The sequence below is a fragment of the Rhineura floridana genome, chromosome 2 (genome assembly GCF_030035675.1).
Source record: "Rhineura floridana isolate rRhiFlo1 chromosome 2, rRhiFlo1.hap2, whole genome shotgun sequence".
Lineage (NCBI taxonomy): Eukaryota > Metazoa > Chordata > Lepidosauria > Squamata > Rhineuridae > Rhineura > Rhineura floridana.
The window spans coordinates 210622356-210644343 of record NC_084481.1 but is presented as its reverse complement, the minus strand read 5'-3'; the positions used below and the strand labels follow the sequence as shown (position 1 = coordinate 210644343).

At 45.5% G+C, this 21988-nt stretch overlaps 1 protein-coding gene across 2 annotated transcripts in view; it reads right to left on the bottom strand.

The window, feature by feature from the left end:
• AK7 (adenylate kinase 7) overlaps positions 1 to 21988 on the bottom strand; it is an 83867-nt gene that overhangs the window by 14410 nt on the left and 47469 nt on the right. For both annotated transcript variants that reach the window (XM_061612081.1, XM_061612082.1), the window contains exon 12: positions 6899 to 7046. In XM_061612081.1, coding sequence (XP_061468065.1) covers positions 6899 to 7046 — 148 coding nt within the window. The remainder of the gene's footprint in view (positions 1 to 6898; positions 7047 to 21988) is intronic.

Below are 21988 nucleotides of genomic sequence, written 5' to 3'. Positions count from 1 at the left end.
ACCTTCGACTGCTGTTATGTAATGCCAGGTCTGTGGCACAAAAAACTTCGCTCATCCATGATATGATCTTGGATGAGCGGGCAGACCTGGCATGTATTACGGAGACTTGGTTGGACGAGGCCTCTGCTCCCATTCTTGAGGCCATGTGTCCACCAGGTTTTCGTTACGCACAGCAGCCGAGGGTGGGAAGGCGGGGAGGGGGCGTGGCAGTCATCTATCGAGAGTCCTTGGTTTTTGCCAGACCTCCTCTTCATAGGACTAAATTCGTTGATTATATGTACTGGAGGTTGGGCCCGAAGGGCAGTTTAGGGATCCTGCTGGTGTACCACCCACCCCGCTGCACAGCAGACTCCCTGGCCGAGGTGCTGGAGGTGGTCTCGGCTGTACGGGCGTTGTCCCCAGAATTGTTAGTGCTGGGTGACTTCAACGTGCATGCCGAGACCACTCTCACTGGAGCCCCTCGGGATTTCCTGGAAACCATGGCTTCCTGGGAACTGCACCTTAGTAATATTGGGCCCACCCATGTAGCCGGTCATGCTCTCGACCTTGTGTTTGTCCTGGGAGAGGAGAAAAGTGCTCTGAAGTTGGGAATGGTTTATTCCACCCCTGTGTCATGGTCAGATCACTACCTGGTAAACATAGACTTCTCAATGCCGCGCCCCCTCCGCAGGGGCGAAGGACCTATTAGAATGGTCCGCCCCAGGCGCCTGATGGATCCGGATGGATTCCTGACTGCGCTAGGGGATTTGGAACCTGCTGAAGGTCGCCCGGTCGAAACCCTGGTGAGGGAGTGGAATGATGGGATCACCAGGGCATTAGACCGGGTGGCTCCGAAACATCCTCTCCCCCTGAATAGAACTCAGCACCGTGGTATACACCACGGTTGCGTAATCTGAGACAGGAGGTGAGACGACTAGAACGCTGGTGGCGGAAATCCCGCTCCAAAGATGTCTGGACACAGGTTAGAGCAGCAGTAGCTACCTACCAAGTGGCAATAAAGGCAGGAAAGAAGGCTTTCTTTGCTGCCTCTATTGCGTCTGTGGAGTGCTGTCCCAGGAGGCTGTTCCAGGTGGTCCGAAGCCTGGTCGGTCCAGTTGCCCAGGAACCCTTGGAACAGTCAAAGGCCTCCTGTGACATATTGGCAAAGCACTTCGCCGATAAAATCGAACACTTACGGAGCTCGATCCCATGCACCGTGGATACAGTAAGTGAACCAGAGTTGGCCAGTTGCATGCCGGTAAGTTGGGATCGGTTTCAGCTTCTCCCTTCTGAGGATGTGGACAAGGTGCTTTCGACTGTGAAGCCTACCACTTGCCTAACTGATCCTTGCCCATCGTGGCTCCTTATGAGCTGCAGAGAGAAATTGGGCAAGGGGATTAAAGCGGTGGTAAACGCATCCTTGAAAGAGGGTGTGATGCCATCAGCCTTCAAGGAGGCAATTGTAAAGCCCATCTTGAAGAAGCCCTCCTTGGATCCCCAAGTTTTGAATAACTTTCGCCCAATTTCGAACCTACCATTCTTGGGCAAGGTCATTGAGCGAGTGGTGGCCAACCAGTTGTTGACACACTTGGATGAAACGGATTACTTGGATCCATACCAATCAGGTTTCAGGACTGGTCACGGAACTGAAACAGCCTTGGTCGCTCTGGTGGATGATATGAGGAGGGCATTAGATAGGGGAGAATTCACCTTTCTTGTCCTCCTCGATCTCTCAGCGGCTTTTGATACTGTCGACCACAGTATCCTTTTACAGCGCCTGGGGGGATTGGGAATTGGAGGCACTGTATTACAGTGGTTCCGTTCCTTTCTCTCCGATAGGTACCAACAGGTAGCATTGGGGGAGGAGGTTTCAGACCCTTGGCCTCTCAATTGTGGTGTGCCACAGGGCTCTATCCTCTCTCCCATGCTATTTAACATTTATATGAAGCCGCTGGGGACAATCATTAGGAGATTTGGGCTGCAGTGGCACCAATATGCGGATGACACTCAGCTCTATCTCTCGTTTAAATCTTCACCAGAGTTGGCTGTGGAGACCTTGTCCAAGTGCCTGGAATCTGTGAGTGGATGGATGGGAAGGAACAAGCTGAAGTTGAACCCCGATAAGACCGAGGTGCTACTCGTGGGGGACAAGAGAAGGTTGGGAGATGTTGACCTGAAGTTCAATGGGGTGAGTCTTGTTGGCTTACTAGGCCGTACTACCAATGTGTTTTTTCATCAAGTCTGAAATGTTTCAAGATGTATGGGAATGGTTCTGTGTTATCAGCTATGCTGGCCTGAGAGAGCAGACATTCAAGGCCAGACAGGTTGTCATGGTAACGGGAGATAACAGCTGGGAAAGTTGTGACAGCATGCTGTTAGTTCTTTCTTCTTCTGTGTGTGTCTTTGAAGCAAGCAGTTCTACCTAGTTCTATCTTGAAGGAGGGGTGAAACTCTACATGTATCTACTTTAAATGCCTTAGGCCGTAATGTCTTAGCAAAGACTCTTAAAACTTTCTCAAGCCTCTGTGATGCTTCTTTACCATCTTACATCCAACGTAACGTGCTGTTTCACGCAAGAACCGCCAAACATCAACAAGTCTACCCCTAAAGGACCAGGTCCACAGCCTTTGGGTTGTGCTTGATTCCAGGCTGTCCATGGAGGCTCAGATTTCGGCAGTGAGCCGGGCAGCCTGGTATCAACTACACCTCATACGAAGGCTGCAACCCTACCTTCCTGTTCATCAGCTCCCACTGGTAGTACACGCCCTGGTCACCTCTCGATTGGATTACTGTAACGTGGGGTTACCCTTGAAAACGGTCCGGAAACTACAACTTATACAAAACACGGCGGCTCGACTACTTACGAATAGTCGCCGCCGGGATCACATCACACCAGTGTTGTTCGATCTACACTGGCTTCCAGTTGTCTTCCGGGCCCAATTCAAGGTGTTGGTATTAACCTTTAAATCCCTATACGGTCTCGGCCCAGTTTATCTAAAGGAGCGCCTTCAACGCCACCAATTATGCCGCCCGATAAGATCAGCCACACAGGGCCTTCTCTCAATCCCGCCAACAAAAACAGCTAGATTGGCGGGAACTAGAGAGAGGGCATTCTCAGTGGCAGCCCCCACCCTTTGGAACTCCCTCCCACAAGATCTATGGCACGCCTCTTCCCTAAATGTGTTTCGTAAAGCCTTAAAGACCTGGCTCTTTCAACAGGCCTTTGGGATTTCCGGGGAGGGTTAACTTTTATGACTGAAATGCCTCTTACCCTGCACTAATATTGTTGTTGCTGCTGTATTGTTTATATATTGTATTAATGTATTTTATCACATTGTGTTTTAACTGTTTACATGTACGTCACCTAGAGTGGCCATCGGCCAGATAGGTGACACATAAATTAAATTTTATTATTATTATTATTATTATTATTATTATTATTATTATTATTATTATTCCAAGGGCCACATGCCAGTGATGGGTGGAGACAAAAGTAAAAATGGGCAGGGCAACAAATGTAAAATTTGCTTTTATAAAATGTGCTAGTTTCCACACATACACATCCCTCTTTACCCTAAATCCTGATAAGAGGCATTATCAGAGTTCAAGGACACATTCCAGCCAAGCATAAACACTTGGAGCCTGAAGCAGGGCCAGGGAAGGGTATGGGTTGGGAAGAAGGGGTGTGGCCTTTAGAGGGCTTTATGGGCCAGACAGAGAGGCCTGGAGGGCCTGAGGTTCCCCACTCCTGCTCTAGCATGACTAAGAAACACAATCTGGGCACATCTGAGAAGAAGTAAAACCAAAGTTACCAGAGGCAGATTACACATTTGATCTCTTTGTGGAGCTTCTCTCATTGCATCGCAGGCCAGCCCATGTCAAGGAGTGGAAGATACATTTTGTCCTAACCCCAACAATATCCCTAAGTAAAGCACTTTTCTCCAAAGGAGTGAATGGTCCATTCCCTAATAAGGGAAAAAGTGATAGGCAATGGGGTTCCTCTCTAATTGCTTCTGTGCTAGATCCCTTTACTGCCAAGATGTTGCTTGTTTGCAATCAGCTGAAAACAAAATTAAAGTTCCTATCCAGCAGCGCTCTTCCTATGGCTAACATAATTCTATAACAGGGATAGGTCTTGACTGAAGAAAATTATTAAACTCTTAAATTTCTTAACCAGCAGCCCAATCCCCCTTGTTTCTGAGGGGAGAAGGATCTGACACAGTTAACCTCTTGGTTAGCAGAGTTGGTGGGAATTTCCTTGCAACTTCCCAGCTTCATCAATGGGTGAAGGGAGAGAGGCAGAAAAGCAGGAGAGAGTTAAGGAGAGGGGGGAGTCATAGGGGAAACAGCAGCCCTGTCACAGAGACAGGAAGCAGTCAGCTCCTCTTGGCAGTTGGCTGCCGACCCTGAGAGGCTTCCTCATAATGTGCTTATAATCAACATCCAACTCATAAGAACCTACTCCTAAGCAAGAGGAAGAAAATATGCATGTCTAGAAAGCCATATTTACAAGGCAAAGGAACTCCTTGATTCACCCCTGGTCAGAGAGGAAGGTAGTGTACACGCTCCTGTTTGCTTTGCATCCAGTGTGCTCCCACTGCTGGTTTGTGAAGCTGTGTACACAACATTAGCCATAATTCTAATATTTGTTTCTTGAGAAATACAGCATTTTGATGCGTTTTCCCATAAACCAGCTTCAATCCGATTTAAAAACAAGCCATGTGAAGACATCCGCATCCCCTCTCCATTCACTGGCGTGGACAGGCAGCAAGTGATTTGGAAACACAACCATAAAAAGAAGAGCCTGCTATATCAGGCCAATGGCCCATCTAGTCCATCATCATGTTCTCACAGTGGCCAACCAGTTCCAGCAATTGGTATTTGGAAGCATACAGCCTCTGCCTGTGAAGGCAGAACATAGCCATCATGGCTAGTAGCCATTGATAGCCTTTTCCTCCATGCATTTGTCTAATCCTCTTTTAAAGCCATCCAAGCAAGTGACCATCACTGCCTCTTGTGGGAGCAAATTCCATCATTTAACTATGCGCTATGTGAAGAAGTACTTTCTTTTGTATGTTCTGAATCTTCCGACATTCAGCTTCATTGGATGTCCACGAGTTCTAAAGTTATGACAGAGGGAGAAAAACTATTCTCTATCTGCTTTCTACGTGCCATGCATAATTTATAAGCTTCTATCATGTCACCTCTTATCCTCTAAACTAAAAAGCCCCAAATGCTGCAGCCTTTCCTCATAGGGGAGTTGCTCCATCCCCATGATCATTCTGATTGCCCTTTTCTGAACCTTTTCCAGGTGAGCTGACCAGAACTGTAAACAGTATTCCAAATGCAGCTGCACCACAGACTTATATAAAGGCATTATATTGGCAGTTTTATTTTCAATACCTTTCCTAATGATCCCTAGCATGGAATGTACTGATGTGCATGTACATGGAATGTACTGATCCATAGAATGGAATGTATACAGTGGGGAGAAACAAACCCATTGTGTTTTAAGTGGGTGATGAGTACACATCCTGTGAATGGGTGAGCCAGCCAGGAGCCTTAAGAGAAGAAAGAACAAGGTAGAAATAACCCTTCTTGCCGAGGCAAAAAAAAGTCCAAGATTGCATCTTCCTCACACTACGTTTCCCAATGCAAGTATGACTATGTAGACCAGAGTGGGGAACCTGTTGCTGGACTACAACTCCCAGCATCCCTGGCCATTAGCCATGGCAGAACTGCCCCTAGGCACCGGGAAGCGGGTCAGTTGCCCCGGGCCCTGCACTTGGCAATCTGAGAAACTGGGCTGCGGTGGGGTTTTTCCTCTCTCTTCAGCCTTGCAGCGGCCATCTCATCAGCCGCTTCCCGAGCTGATTTTAGGCGGAAGGTTTGAATCCCCTGCCTGCTCTTTGGCTGTGTGACTGAGTCAGTGGCTTCCCTGTGCTGCCGCCGCTCATCAGCTGTGAAAATCTAGATTTTGACAAGTTGATTAATGAGTTTGCAGAAGTGAAAGCAAGGAAAATAAATCTTTGAGAACAAATATATAGTTTCTTATATTTGTATTATTTTAATTTTGTTTTAAAATTGTTTTAAAATTGTTTTTATATTGTTTTAAATTTTAAAATTGTGTTTTAAATTGTTTTTAAAATATGTGTTTTAAATTGTATATTTGTTTTAATGTTTTTGATTGCTGTAAACCGCCCAGAGAGCTTCAGCTATGGGGCGGTATACAAGTGCAATAAATAAATAAATAAATAAAAAATTTAATCCGAAAGTAATTGCCCATCAACAAAGCAGCCAGGCCCAGACATTTACAGAAATGATTAAATTCTGTCATCCTCGATATTTAAAACAATGGTTCTGCACAGTGTTTTCAATTGTTTAGTTAGGAAGATAAAGATGGGGAAATATGCCTAGAAATAGACTGCCATATTTAGCAGATATCAACAAAGGGAAGACAGATGTCGAGAGACCAGTGAAGAAATGGATATGTATGGAAGAGGTTGACTAGAGGCCTATTCCCTGAAGTGAAGGTAATCATATTTGTATTTAATAGGTTGTTAGCCTCAAATGTAAATATTATAATTACATATATTCGTAAATAAAATCTCTCTCTCTCTATAAATATATATATATAGAGAGAGAGAGAGAGAAAGAATGTGGGGGGCTCCCAACTATGCTTTTGCCCCGGGCCCCGCACATGCTAAGGGTGAGCCTGAGCCATGTGGTTGGGGCTGATGAGCACTGGAGTCTAACAACATTTGGAGCGCCACAAGTTTACTTCTGCCCTGCTCAAGACACCACACACTTATGATTGCACTGTAAATCTCATGGACTAGATTTAACAAGATTCAAAAGACAGACATATATTTCACATAAGTTACAGGAAAAATATCTTTTTATTGCTAATGAGATTTACCTGCATTTTGCTCCATGTTTTCTTTAATTGAATCTAATAGCTCCTGTGCTTCTTCTACATTGTCTGCTTCTTCTTCTTCCTCTTCCTCTTCTTCTTCTTCCTCTTCCACTTCAATCTCCACCATTTCTTTAGGAGCAACAATTTGCTCCTAGGGATGAAAAATAAAAGAAAATGCCCCAGAAATTCTGACCAAATTTTACCTCAGCTACACAAATACTTACAGCAACTCTAAGCTGAGTCATTCTGAATGGAACTGTTAACCTGTCAAAGCTACTCTAAAGCAACTCCATCTTGAATTTCTTCCTCATATCCAACTGCATGATGTGAGTTTCTCAGTCTACTGTTTCTATGCCATTGTGTATTTGAGTGAAGGACTCACAACAGCACTTACTGTAAACAAAAGTAGGAATGGACAAATCTGTCAATACTGGTTTCTCTTTGTTTTTCATTTTTCCAGTCTTAAGCTCAATTCTCAGGTTAGTTTGTGTTTTTTTAAAAAAAGGTCCACATGAAAATTTATCTGCATTTTTGGGTGCATTTCACTCAATATATGCATTTTGGTGCATAGCTTCCCCTATTTTATGCGTTGTTTACTTACATGTTTTGAAGCATAGCTATGTTTTGGTTTGTGTATTGGTTAAAGAAAAATTTGCATTCAATTAGGAAGATCTGTAAATTTGTAAATCAGATTTGCATTAAAATATGAACTCAATAAATTTCTCCAACCTTTTCCCTGACACTAAGATTGGAGCCTGTTCTTCCTGAATTCCTGGGGTTTTTTTACCATTCTACAATATTGTTTTTATGTTGTATCTCTGTTTCTAATGTTACTGTTTTATTGTTTTTATGCCATATTTTAATGACACTTACAGGTTCTTTAAATATTAATCAGTTTATTTAAGCTTACAGATGACCTGAAAACAAAAAAGGACACATACAGGAAGTGGAAAGAAGGCCAGGCCACAAAGGAAGAGTACAGGCAGGTATCACGGAATTGCAGGGATGGTGTCATGAAGGCTAAAGCTGAGAATGAGCTGAGGTTAGCGAGGGATGCTAAAAGCAACAAAAAAGCTTTCTTCTGGTATGTCCATAGTAAAAGACAAAAAAACGGTGGCACAGCTACTCAATGAGGATGGCAAAATGGTGACAAAGAAAAGGCAGAAGTCCTCAATTCCTACTTTGGTTCAGTCTTCTCCCAAAAAAGGATCTGTGATCCTCCCGGGAAAGATGAAGTAGAAGGGGCAGGATTGGAGTTTGAGATTGATAGACAAATGGTCAAGGAATACCTAATCACTTTGAAAGAGTTCAAATAGGCAGGGCCCAATAAACTGCATTCTAGAGTATTGAACGAACTGGCTGAAGAACTCTCAGAACTGCTGTCTATTATCTTTGCAAAATCATGGAGGACTGGTGAAGTGCCAGATGACTGGAGGAGAGCTAATGTTGCCCCTATCTTCAAAAAAGGCAAAAAGGAGGAACCGGGGAACTACAGACTAGTCAGCCTAACATCAATCCCTGGAAAAACTGCAGCAGATTATAAAGCAGTCAATCTGCAAGCACCTTGAAAATAATGCAGTGATAGGAGCCAATATGTATTTCTGAAGATCAAATCCTGCCAAACCAATCTTATCTCATTTTTTGACTGGGTAACCTCTCTTGTAGACTGTGGGAATGCTGTGGACATAACATACCTTGACTTCACAAAGCTTTTGACAAAGTGCCCCATGGTATTCTGATTAGCAAGCTAGCTAAATGTGGGCTGGATGGAACAACTATCAGGTGGATACACAGTTGGCTCCAGAATTGTACTCAAAGAGTGCTTATCAATGGTTCCTTCTCAAACTGGGCAGAAGTAACGAGTGGGGTACCACAGGGCTCAGTCCTGGGCCCAGTGCTCTTCAACATTTTTATTAACGGATGAGGAGGTACAGAGCATGCTTATCAAATTTGCAGATGATACAAAATTGGGGGCCATAGCTAATACTGTGGAAGACAGAAACAAAATTCAAATGGACCTTCTATATATGCAATTGTTTTAATAGTCTTGATGTATGTAATTGTTTTCAATTATTTTCATATATACAACTGTTTTTATATATTTTATTGTGTTATGAAATCGCTTTGAGATGTTTCATAGGAAGTGATTCATATATGAAACAACAATGATAATCATATGTTTATCTACTCAGAAGTAAGTCTTATTGTGCTCTATGGCTTACTCCTCGGAAAACGTGTATATGGTTCCAACCTTAGATTGCGATTGCTTTTTCTTTAATTGTCATTGTATGTGTTCAAAGGAGCTGCTTTATACAAGATCTGACCATTGATCCTTCTGAGCCAGTATAGTCTACTGTATTCCGATTAGCAACAACTCTCCAGGATCTTTTCCATCATTTCCCATTTGAAGGTAGAACCCTCTAAATGCAAAGTATGTGCTCTGCTACCACAGAGCTATGGTATACATGTTGCACTATTTCTCCTTTGTAAAACTCATCTTTTTTAACCTTGACTGAACTTGTCAAGGATTATCAATACCTTGGCACAGTCATTAACCAAAATGGAGACAATAGTCAAGAAATCAGAAGAAGGCTAGGACTGGGGAGGGCAGCTGTGAGAGAACTAGAAAAGGTCCTCAAATGCAAGGATGTGTCACTGAACACCAAAGTCAGGATCATTCAGACCATGGTATTCCCGATGTCTATGTATGGATGTGAAAGTTGGACAGTGAAAAAGGCGGATAAGAGAAAAATCAACTCATTTGAAATGTGGTACTGGAGGAGAGCTTTGCGCATACCATGGACTGCGAAAAAGACAAAGAATTGGGTGTTAGAACAAATTAAACCAGAACTGTCACTAGAAGCTAAAATGATGAAACTGAGGTTATCATACTTTGGACACATCATGAGAAGACATGATTCATTAGAAAAGACAATAATGCTGGGGAAAACAGCAGGGAGTAGAAAAAGAGGAAGGCCAAACAAGAGATGGATTGATTCCATAAAGGAAGCCACAGACCTGAACTTACAAGATCTGAGCAGGGTGGTTCCTGACAGATGCTCTTGGAGGTCGCTGATTCATAGGGTCGCCATAAGTCGTAATCGACTTGAAGGCACATAACAACAACAACTAACTGAGTGATTTTCAGTTCTTGGCCATTGCATTTATCTTCCTGCCTACTCAATCCCAAAAGCAGCAACTTCCATGAGCAGGCTATCTTACTGCCTATGAGGAAAGGATTGGTTTGGTTTTTGTTATGCATTATAAAGTAACAGTTTTGTTATTTTTTGCTGCTTAGCATTCTTAAACAATTCTGTTCACATTTAACATACATCTTTACATTCCTATACTGTACATATAGGTTGTTGGTTTGTTGTATTTGTTGCTTTTGGTTTAGCTGAAGTTTGCTGGATTGTTTTCTTTTAGATAGATAGATAGATAGATAGATAGATAGATAGATAGATAGATAGATAGATAGATAGATAGATAGATAGATAGATAGATAGATAGATAGATAGATAGATAGATAAGACAGTTTTGAAAGCAACAAATAGAACTTCACTCAAGCTTGCTCTGGATCCCTATAAGGATTCTGTTAATCACCTAAAATATATATAAACGTAACTGTGATTAACAAAACAGAGGCTTTTATTGTAATACCAAAACGTTTCAGCTGCTAACATACAAATGCTGCTACCAAGGTGGCAGTTATAGAGCTTTGAGGATGGAATACTCAGAGGGGCTTCATTTGCAGAAGCTAAGTAGTGGTGGTACTGTCCTCCAGGTTCAGGCCAAGTAGTGCCAATGTGTCCAGGAAGTAAATCCAAAAGTTCTCCCTTTTAAATTGAGGTGGAGCAAAGTGGAGCACATTTCAGTACAATTAAGTTTGAACACAGAGTTAGCTTTGGGTGGATCATGCCCATAAACATCTGTAAAGTGATCTGAAATTGGATCAATACATTGCCTTAAATCTAAGTTCCATTTACAGATAGGGCCACAAATTGCACTATAGTGAAATTCAGTAATTTACAATAGGTCTATAAATACTCTGCTATTTCTACTGAAAAAATGAAGCAGAATATTGAAGAGTATTTTGCTGAAGGAAGGGATAACATCAAACATCAGAAATAGAAAGATGATGTATACAAATGACGAACATGTAATTGCCAAAATGTATAAACTTTTGTCAAAAATTGAAATGGAAGAAGAAAAAGTTAAAGACTGTATGGTAAAATGGGCTAAGAATTTTGGATATAACATACAAATGGATCAATGGGAAAATATGTGGGCAAAAGGGCTGAAATTTACATTGTGCTATAATCTGAAAGAATTTTTTTATAAAATGATGTATTGTTGGTATATGACCCCAGAGAAATTGTCAAGAATATAAAAAACTGTTCATAATGAGTGTTGGAAATGTAAGCAACAGGAAGGGACTTTCTACCATATGTGGTAGACATGTAAACAAGCAAAAACATTTTGGAGTCAAATATATAAATTAATGCAGAGAATTTTAAAGGTTAATATTCATTTTAAACCAGAACTCTTTTTGTTGGGTTTGATGGACGTACAATTGGAAAGGAATCATGGAAGAGTGATTCAGTATATGGTTACTGCAGCAAGATTACTATATGCGCAAAGATGGAAGGATACAACATTACCAACAATTGAAGAATGGCTACTAAAACTAATGGACTTGGCAGAAATGGATAAGCTGACCTGTCTACTGAGAGAAAAAACAATAGTCACATTTCTCAAGGATTGGGATTGCTTTTTGAGTTTTTTGCGAGACACAGAAAATGAATTGGTGATATTGGGTTTTGACGATTAATTAGATTATTTGAGAAAAAAGGAGAGTATGTAATTTATTAGTGAACAAGGTATCTTTATATGTATCTGTTACAACTGATCGAAGATGGACCATTGGTCTCACCTGAAGGGTGATTTTCCTATGAGTACGGACATCACAGCGGGTGTTAGCTCCACCTATCGTGCGAAGGCAAGAATGTCTTTGAAGTCAAGACTAGGGGCGTCAGGCCCCTCCCACTCTCCAGTTCATTCGCAGCGAGTCTAAGGAGAAATATCTAAAGATACAAGAACAAGGCCAACCGGCCTGGCAGCAGGAAAATAACACAATAGTACCATGCATAGTAACATGACTGCAACATAGCGGTATAACAGAACTAGAAGTCTTGACTTCACTCTTAAATTTAAATATAATAGCGTAACAGTAATATATAACACATTAGAAAATATATAGTCATCCTCCAACTGGGAGGGTCGTGATGTCCGTACTCATAGGAAAATCACCCTTCAGGTGAGACCAATGGTCCATTTTCCCTATGAGTCCGGCCATCACAGCGGGATGTACCACAGCAGCCCATACAGGGAGGGACCACCCACGTGTTAATCCTTATTAAGAACCTGTTGTAACACTCGTCTGCCGAAAGAAGCGTCAGCAGAGGCATAACGATCAATTTTATAATGCCTTATAAACGAGTGTGGGGTAGACCAGACTGCAGCCCTACCAATATCGGCAACAGGAGCATTAGTGGCAAAAGCAGCCGAAGTGGCAGCTGACCTGGTAGAATGAGCCGTTATACTAGCTGGAACTGACAGCTTCAGGGACTCATATGCTAAAGTAATGCATGCCCTTAACCAATGAGATAAGGTAGAATTAGATACTTTATGCCCCATAGAACTTGGATGAAAGGATACAAACAGAGACTCCGTTCTTCGAATCTCTTGGGTCCTAGACAGGTATGTCTTGAGAGCCCTCCGAACATCCAACGAATGCCAAGCCTTCTCGAGCGGATGGGTAGGATTCGGGCAAAAGGAAGGTAAAACAATGTCCTGGTTGCAATGAAAAACTGAATCGACCTTGGGACGGAAGGAAGGATCAGTCTTCAGCACAACAGAGTCCTTATGGAAGACGCAGAGGTGTCGAGCAGAAGACAATGCGCCCAACTCTGAAACGCGTCTGGCAGATGTGATTGCGATCAGAAACAAGACCTTGAAGGACAGCATACGTAGGGGCACAGACCTGATGGGTTCAAACGGAGGGCGTTGCAAAGCCTGCAGAACCTTCGGCAAACTCCATGAAGGGAACCGATGGACAACAGCCGGAGAGCGTAGGGCGACTCCCCTCAAAAAGCGTTTGATGAACGGATGTGAGGAAATATGATCTCCAGGAGAGGACACTGAGAGAATGGACGACAGAGTGGATGCATGTCAACGTAGAGTTTTGGGTCGAAGTCCCATCATAAAGCCGCTATGAAGAAATTGCAGCACCTGATGCACAGTGGCTTGGGATGGATCATGGTGGTGGGACTGACACCACTTGGAGAAAGCCACCCAGGTATGTTGATAAATACGAGTGGTAGATGGTCTTCTCGAGGCCAAAATAATATCAATCACTGCGTCAGACAGTCCAGCTGACCTCAAATGTCCCCGTTCAAACGCCACGCTGTTAGATTGAGCCAAGTAGGGTCCTGATGCAGTACTGGACCCTGGGATAGAAGGTCTGGCCTCACTGGAAGTGTCCAAGGATCCATCATTGACATTGCCAGAAGATCTGAAAACCACGGTCGGCGTGGCCAAAATGGTGCTATCAGAACCAGCTGTGCCCTCTCGGTTCGCGCCTTCCTCAAGGTTTTGGCTAACAATGGTATGGGAGGAAAGGCGTACAATAGACCGTCTGGCCACGGTGTTGTCAGAGCATCCATTGCTTCTGCTGTTGAGTCCAGGTATCGGGCAAAGTACCTGGGAAGCTGGCAATTGCGACTGGAAGCAAACAGGTCGACTGAGAGGGCGCCGAACCGACATTGGAGATGATGGAAAATGGCTGGATGAAGTTTCCATCCTCCCGGAAATACCTGTTGTCTGCTGAGCCAGTCTGCTGTCACATTCCAAATCCCTCTGAGATGTTCTGCTTTCAGGGATTGTAGATGTTCTGCCCAGACAAAAATGAGGGAGGCTAAGTCCTGCAGGGGATGAGACCTGGTGCCCCCTTGTCTGTTCAAATGTGATTTTACACACGTGTTGTCTGTTCGAATGAGCACATGGTCCAAAGGGAAAAGAGACTGAAAATGACGTAGAGCTAAATGGACAGCCTTTAGCTCCAGCCAGTTGATGCTTTGAGTTTGCTCCGCGGTGGACCAAACCCCCTGAATGTACTGGGAGTTGCAGTGGGCTCCCCAACTGATGAGGCTGGCATCTGTGGTTACAATGGTTCTGCGGGGTTCTCTGAACGACGTGCCCTTGGAGAGGTGTTGAACCTTGGTCCACCAGCGGAAGGAGAGGCGCAGTGCGGGGCTCAAACGAACTTTGCGATGGTTGGTGCTGGCAATGTTCTGTTGAAACGGCAACAGAGTCCATTGAAGGTGTCGAGTGTGTGCTCGAGCCCATGGCACAATGTGGATGGTAGAAATGAACATCCCGAGCGTTCTGGCAAGAAGCATGACGTCTGCGGATGTTTGTTGCATCAGGGACCTTGCGATGTTTGTGATGGCAGTGATGCGATCTGGAGCCAAGAAGACCATTGCCTGCAGGGTGTCCAACATTGCCCCTAGATGTAGTAGGCGTTGGGTTGGTTGGAGATGGCTTTTGTCGAAGTTGACAAGCCAGCCGTAGGCCTGCAATTGAGGGTGATCATTAAGTGATGATGAGCCAGCTCCTCAGACTTGGCCCGTATTAACAGATCATCCAGATATGGGTAGATATGAACCCCTTGGGTCCGGAGGTAAGCCACTAGGATGAGTAGCACCTTGGTAAACACTCTTGGAGCAGAGGAGAGGCCGAATGGCATCGCTCTATATTGAAAGTGCTGGTGGCCAAAAGCAAACCGAAGAAACTTCCTGTGAGCTATACAAATGGGCACATGGAGATACGCTTCCTTAAGGTCGATAGAAGCCAGGAAGTCTCCTTCATGCAGACTCTCCGTAATGGAATGGAGTGATTCCATTTTGAACCTGCGATATGTTACAAAACGGTTGACAAACTTGAGGTCCAATACCGCCCTCCATGATAAATCTCGTTTTGGGACAGCAAATAGGAGGGAATACACCCCTTCCGACCTCTCAGTTGTGGGAACTGGCTCTATCGCTGCTATGTCCAAGAGGTGGTGGATAGCTGTCTGCATGATGTTGTGCCTGGCTGGTGCCCTTGGGCAAGTGGACGGATGGAATCTGTCTGATGGGGTTGCCCAGAACTCTATGGCATAGCCATAACTGAAAAGGTCCCTGATCCAGGAGACCGTAGTAAGGCGCAGCCATCGATCTCCAAAATTAAGTAATCTGCCACCTATGGGGAGGGCGTTAAGACTACTTGCGTAGGCGAGGGCCTCCCTTATATGAGGACGATGAGTTGCCCCTGCGCCCTTGGTACTGACCTCTGCCCTGGAAGCGTCGGTTCCAGGAGCCCCTGAATGCGTTGGGATCGTAGGATCTGAAGTCGCGGCCTCGTCCTCCTGGCCGCGTTCCTCGAAAGGGCTGGTTAGAACGGAAGGAAGGAAATCGCCTGAAGGGCCTGTGGTCGCTGTTCTTGACTGTGGCCAGAACCGGTTTGTGGGCATCTTTTGGATCAACCAGCACTGCCTTTAGAGCTTCCTCGCCGAAGAGTAGAGATCCGGAGTAAGGAGCCCTGGACAGATTCAATCTGGCCGCTGAATCAGCTTGCCAGTGGCGAAGCCAGAGGGTGCGACGAGCGACTATTTGAGCCGTCATGGCTCATGCCCCTAATTGAGTGGCATCCAAAGTGGCATCGGCCACAAAAGCTGCTGTCTTACGCAATTTCAATAGTGCTCTTCTGAGGGTGACAGGATCAGGGTTAGCGTCCTCTAGAAGGTCATCCAGCCACATCATAGATGCTCTGGAGAAGATGGAGGCTGAAGCGTAGGCACGCATGGCTAGGGCAGTGGCCTCGTGATTCTTGCGGAGGGCGAAGTCTATTCGTCGCTCAGTAGTGTCTTTTAGGTGGGATTCCCCTTCCTGGGCAAAAGCGATCGTGAAACGAGGCGAGCGATTGGTTCATCTATGCCAGGGACATCTAACTTGGTGGCAAAGTCTGGGGCTAGGGCGTACAGTCTGTCAGCCAGGTTCTTGAAGCGTCGAGCTTTGAGTGGATGGGCCCATTCTTCAGAGGCTAATTTGGCAATTGGGTCCGGCACCGGGATGTAGTGTTCAGTAGGTGCAGGGGATTTGAGGACCTTGGCCCCTTTGATAGCTGGGGCGGACGAAGTTGAAGGCGCTGTCTGGAGACCAAGAGTATTAACTACCCTGCGTGCCGGGGCTGATAGTCTGACGCATTAAACAAGCGATATGATGTATCCTCCTCATGATCTGAATAGTCGCTCCAGTCATCTCCTTCAACGTGGTCATTGAAGGTTGACTCCTCCGCATACGAGGCTTCGTCAATACATCTGCCTCTGGCTACATCAAAGGGGTTAGGTGAACAGGAAGGGTGAGTTTCATGACACGCACGATGTTCCATGTTGAGTTGAGGTATGGCAGGAACTTGTGGTAGTGACTGCATTTGGGTAAAAAATGCCAGCATGGCTTGAAGTTGGGAGAGGAAATCAGGAGACAGCTGCAGCCCGGATGTGGCAGATGTATGTGCCTGAGGAGCTATTGGAACAGATGTTTGGGGCGGTAAATCGGAGGAAGGTTTGTTAGTCGAATACTGAGCGGGAAAGCCAACAAATTCTTCCTCGTCAGAGGAAGCAGCAGGGGAATGGAGAATATCGCTTATGTGTGCCTGAGGTGCTGTGGTGGTGGTTGGCACAGAGACGTAACGTGGGCGCTTTGGTTTGCTATGGCTGGAAAGATGTTTTGTCCTAGCCAGGGCTTTGGCGTGTCTGGTCTTAGTCGTGTTAGAATGTTGTGGCTTGGCTGTTTGTGGCATGCCTGGCTGATCTGGCACCATATGGGTTGATTGCGGCATGCCTGGCTGTTCTGCCATCTTATATTAACTTGGGTACAGTACACTGCCACGGAGGGGGCAGGATGTAAAGACCCGAACTGGCTCAGCGTACGACCACGGAGGGGGTAGAATACACTGGCAGATGGCGGAGTGCACTGCCACAGAGGGGGCAGGATGCACTAAGGTATTAGCGTTAATATGTTATAGGCTGTATTTAGACTTAGCACACTCAGATTAGTGCTGTAGGCTGTGTTTCAGGCGTGGTACACGGCCCCAGAGGGGGCAGGATATACCAATATAAATCAGATTTAGTACAAGTCAGCCACTAAGATTAAAGCTCCAGCCTTGATAATACAATCCAGCCACTAGGATTAAAGCTCCAGCCTTGATAATACAATCCAGCCACTAGGATTAAAGCTTCAGCCTTGATAATACAATCCAGCCACTAGGATTGGAGCTCCAGCCTTGATAATATAATCCAGCCACTAGGATTACAGCCACAGTAAATTTGTGTGCAAGTCAGCCCTGTGTAAGTCTGTTTGCAGCACCACAGTAAATTTGTGTGCAAGAGAGCCCTGTGTAAGTCTGTTTGCAGCACGTATACAACACACATACGGATAGATAGCCTGCAGGGAAGGTATCCGATGGTCAATAAAGGGTAACAAAAAAGGCGGGAATTTTGAATTCAAAAAGTGGCGCCCGAAAAAAAGGGCGGGAAAAAACGATCAGAAAAGGCGGAGAGAGAAGGAGCAATGGCGGCCGTCTGGGGACGAAGTGGGGGGAAGGGCTGCCCAGCACAGACTAGCAGGGGGAGCCGCGGGGCCGATAACCGCACTAGCGGCTCCAAAAAACCCCCCAAAAGAAAGTGCAGATAGAAGCCTGTGAGGGATAAGGCAGCAGGAAGCAAGCCGCTGCCAGCGCCGGGAGCAGGGCTAGCCGTGGCGAAACTAACGTGCCGAGAAAAGCCTGTGAGGGCTGAGGCAGCAGGAGCCAAGCCGCTGTCGCCGGCAGGAACAGGGCTCTCCGCGGCGAAAAAAAAAGGAGCGGAGAGAAAGCCGGATCGCCAGGCTCCAGGGAGGCAGAACCCTGGTAGATTAAAAAAGGTTGGAGGGAGCTGCAGCCGCAGGCTCCCGCCTCGGAGAAAACGGCAGCCGCGGTCTCTTCAAGGGCTCCACAGAGCGCGACTTGAGAAAAGCAGAACCGCTACGGGAGAGAAAAGGCTGCGATCTCCCGAAGCTCAAAACGGCCAAAAAACACAGAACACCGCAGCCGCGGTTTCTGTGGGGGTCGCCAGACAAGCAGGAGAGAGAACGAAAATAAAATGTTAAAGCCAAATCAGGGAGAACCGCAGCCGCGGTCTTTGAGGGAAAAAACCTCTAACAAGCAACAGAGGTAAGTGAAAGTAGGGAAAGAAGGACTGGGAAGACACACAAGCGACGCTGGGTTCGCACCCAGTCAAAACAAGTAAACAAATACAAAAACAACTTAGCTAAATGCTACGCTATAGGATCTCAATGATAAGTTTTCCAATCTTGTTCGTAGGAAGGCAAGAATGAACTGGAGAGTGGGAGGGGCCTGACGCCCCTAGTCTTGACTTCAAATACATTCTTGCCTTCGCACGATAGGTTGAGCTAACACCCACTGTGATGGCCGGACTCATAGGGAAAATAGATCAAGTCATCTGTTTTTGCATTTTTATTTTTTTTTGTATGTTATTTGTATTTTCTTTTCTTTAAAAAATAAAAAAATTATACACACAGAAACAGAAAGATGAAATGCACAGTCTGGAGATATATAGTACACTGAAATCAGCCTATTTTTAATTGCATCCAATGCTATGTCTTTTGCTCACATTTTTCTAAAAGCTGTTCAATTTATTATTTATTTATTTATTCCCACCCTTTCTCCCAGTAGGAGCACAGGGTGGCACACAAAAGCACTAAAAACACTTTAAAACATAAAAACAGACTTCAAAATATATTAAAACACAACAACCATTAGAAACATATTAAAACAAAACATCTTTTAAAAAAGGTTTACTAATATATTAAAAAGCAATTCCAACACAGATGCAGATTGGGATAAGGTCTCTACTAAAAGGCTTGTCGAAAGAGGAAGGTGGCGCCTTTAGGTGCCAAAAAGATAACAGAGATGGTGCCTGACTAATGTTTAAGGGGAGGGAATTTGAAAGGGTAGGTGCCACAACACTAAAGGTCCGTTTTCTATGTTGTGCGGAACGGACCTCCTGATAAGATGGACTCTCCAGTATGGGGTTCTGCAGGGGTCAGTTCTGTCCCCCATGCCGTTCAACATCTACATGAAACCGTTGGGTGCGGTCAACCGGAGCTTTGGAGTGTGTTGCCATCAGTATGCTGATGACACGCAGCTCTATTTCTACTTTTCATCTTCTTCAGGTGAGGCTGTCAATGTGCTGAACTGGTGCCTGGCTGCGACAATGGACTGGATGAGGGCTAATAAACTGAGGCTCAATCCAGACAAGACTGAGATGCTGCTAGTGGGCAGTTCTTCTGACTGGATGGTGGACGTCCAACCTGTCCTGGATGGGCTTGCACTCCCCCCTGAAAGAGCAAGTTCATAGCTTGGGGGTTCTCCTAGAATCATCTCTGTCACTTGAGGCTCAGGTAGCCTCAGTGGCACGGAGTGCCTTCTACCAACGGTTGGTGGCCCAACTACATCCCTATCTGGACACGGATAACCTGGCTTCAGTTGTCCATGCTCTGGTAACCTCCAAATTAGATTACTGCAATGCACTCTACGTGGGGCTGCCTTTGAAGACAGTTCGGAAACTGCAGCTTGTGCAAAATGCAGCAGCCAGATTGGTAACAGGGACCAGACGGTCCAAACATATAAAACCGATTCTGGCCCGCTTGCACTGGCTGCCTTTATGTTTCCAAGCTCGATTCAAGGTGCTGGTTTTGACCTATAAAGCCTTACACGGCTTGGGACCACAATACCTGATGGAACACCTCTCCCGATATGAACCCACCCATACACGACGTGCAAGATCAAAGGCCCTCCTCCGGGTGCCTACTCGGAGGGAAGCTGGGAGTCTGGCAACAAGGGAGAGGGCCTTCTCAGTGGTGGCCCCCAAATTATGGAATGATGTTTTTGATGAGATGCGCCTGGCGCCAATACTGTTATCTTTTCGGCGCCAGGTCAAGACTTTCCTCTTCTCCCAGGCATTTTAACATGTGTTTTATATTGTTTTAAATTTTTAAATTGTATTTTAAATTGTTTTTTAAAAGATGTATCTTAAATTGTATTTGTTTTTAGTTACTGTAAACCGCCCAGAGAGCTTCGGCTATGGGGCGGTATACAAGTATAATAAAATAAAATAAATAAATAAATATCTGCAGGAGTGCAGTGATCGACTGGGTATATAAGTGGTAAGACAGTCTTTCAGGTATCCTGGTCCCAAACTGTATTAGGGTTTTATACACCAAAACTAGAACCTTGAACTTAGCCCAGTAGCTAACAGGTAGCCCGTGCAATTCTTTCAGTAGAGGAGTGATATGTTGGCGATACCTGCCCCAGTGAGCAGTCTCGCTGCCGCATTTTGCACAAGCTGCAGCTTCTGGACCAACCTCAAGAGTAGCCCCACATAGAGCACATTACAGTAATCCAGCCTGGAGGTTACCAGTGCATGGACAACAGTGGTCAGGCTATCCCTGTCCAGAAACAGCCATAACTGTCTTACCAGACGAAGCTGGTGAAAGAAACTCCTAGCCATGGAGGTCACCAGGGCCTCTAGTGACAAAGATGGATCCAGGAGCACCCCCAGACTACAGACCTGCTCTTTCAGAGGGAGTACAACCCCATCCAAAGCAGGCAACTGACCAATTATCCAAACTCGGGAACCACCAACCCACAGCGTCTCCGTCTTATTAGGAATGAGAGTCAGTTTACTGGCCCTCAACCAGCCCACCACAGAGTCCAGGCACCAGTCCAGGGCTTGTACAGCCTCTCCTGATTCAGATGTTACAGAGAAATAGAGCTAGGTATCATCAGCATACTGCTGACACCTTGCCCCAAATCTCCTGATGACCGCTCCCAAGGACTTCATATAGATGTTAAACATCATAGGGGACAAGATGGTACCCTGCAGCACCCCCACAGCAAAACTGCCAGAGGGCTGAAATACAATCGCCCAATGCTATTCTCTGAAAACAACCCTGGAGATAGGATCAGAACCACTGTAAAACAGTGCCTCCAATACCCATCTCACCAAATAGGTCCAGAAGGATACCATGGTCAACCTGCTGACAGATCAAATAAGAACAGGGTCACACTCCCCCTCTTCTTCTCCCGAAAAAGGTCATCCATCAGGGCGACCAAGGCCAATTCAGTCCCATAACCAGGGCTGAACCCAGCTTGGAATGGGTGAAGATAATCTGCTTCATCGAAGAGTACTTGCAATTGCTGCGCCACAACCCTCTCAGTCACCTTCCCTAAGAAGGGTTTTTTTGCGACCGAGCAGTAGTTGTCGTAAACCAATGGGTCCAGGGTGGGCTTCTTCAGGAGCGATCAAATCTCTTTCAGGGCAGCTGGAACCACTCCCTCCCACAATGATGTGTTGATAACACCCTCGATCCACTAGGTCAAGCCCCCTCGAAAAGCTTTAATAAGCCAAGAAGGGCAAGGGTCAAGAGGACACATTGCTGGCCACATCGATGTGAGCACCTTGTCTACGTCATCAGGCCACATCAACTGAAATTGTTCCCAAGAGGTTGCAGCAGACATTGCACTGGAAACCTTATGGGGGACTACAGTAGATGTGGATGAAGCATCAAGATTGGTATGGAGGTGAGCAACTTTACTCTCAAAATGCCTTGCAAAGAATTCACAGTGGGCCTCCGAAGGGTCTAAAACTCCATTTCCTGGAGTTGATATCAACAGACCCCTGACAATATGGAAAAGCTCCATTGGACGGCTACTTGAGGATGCGATGGTGGCAGAGAAGTGGGCCTTCTTCGCCGTCCTCACCATCGCACAGTAGGCACAGTTATGATGTTTTACTCGTGCCCGATCAGCATCACCGCACGTCTTTAGCCACTTGCATTCTAGCCATCGTCCAGCCAGTTTCATTGCCCTTAGCTCACTGGTGTACCAGGGTGCAAACTGGACTCCACAACAGGGGCAACCGTGTCAAGAGCC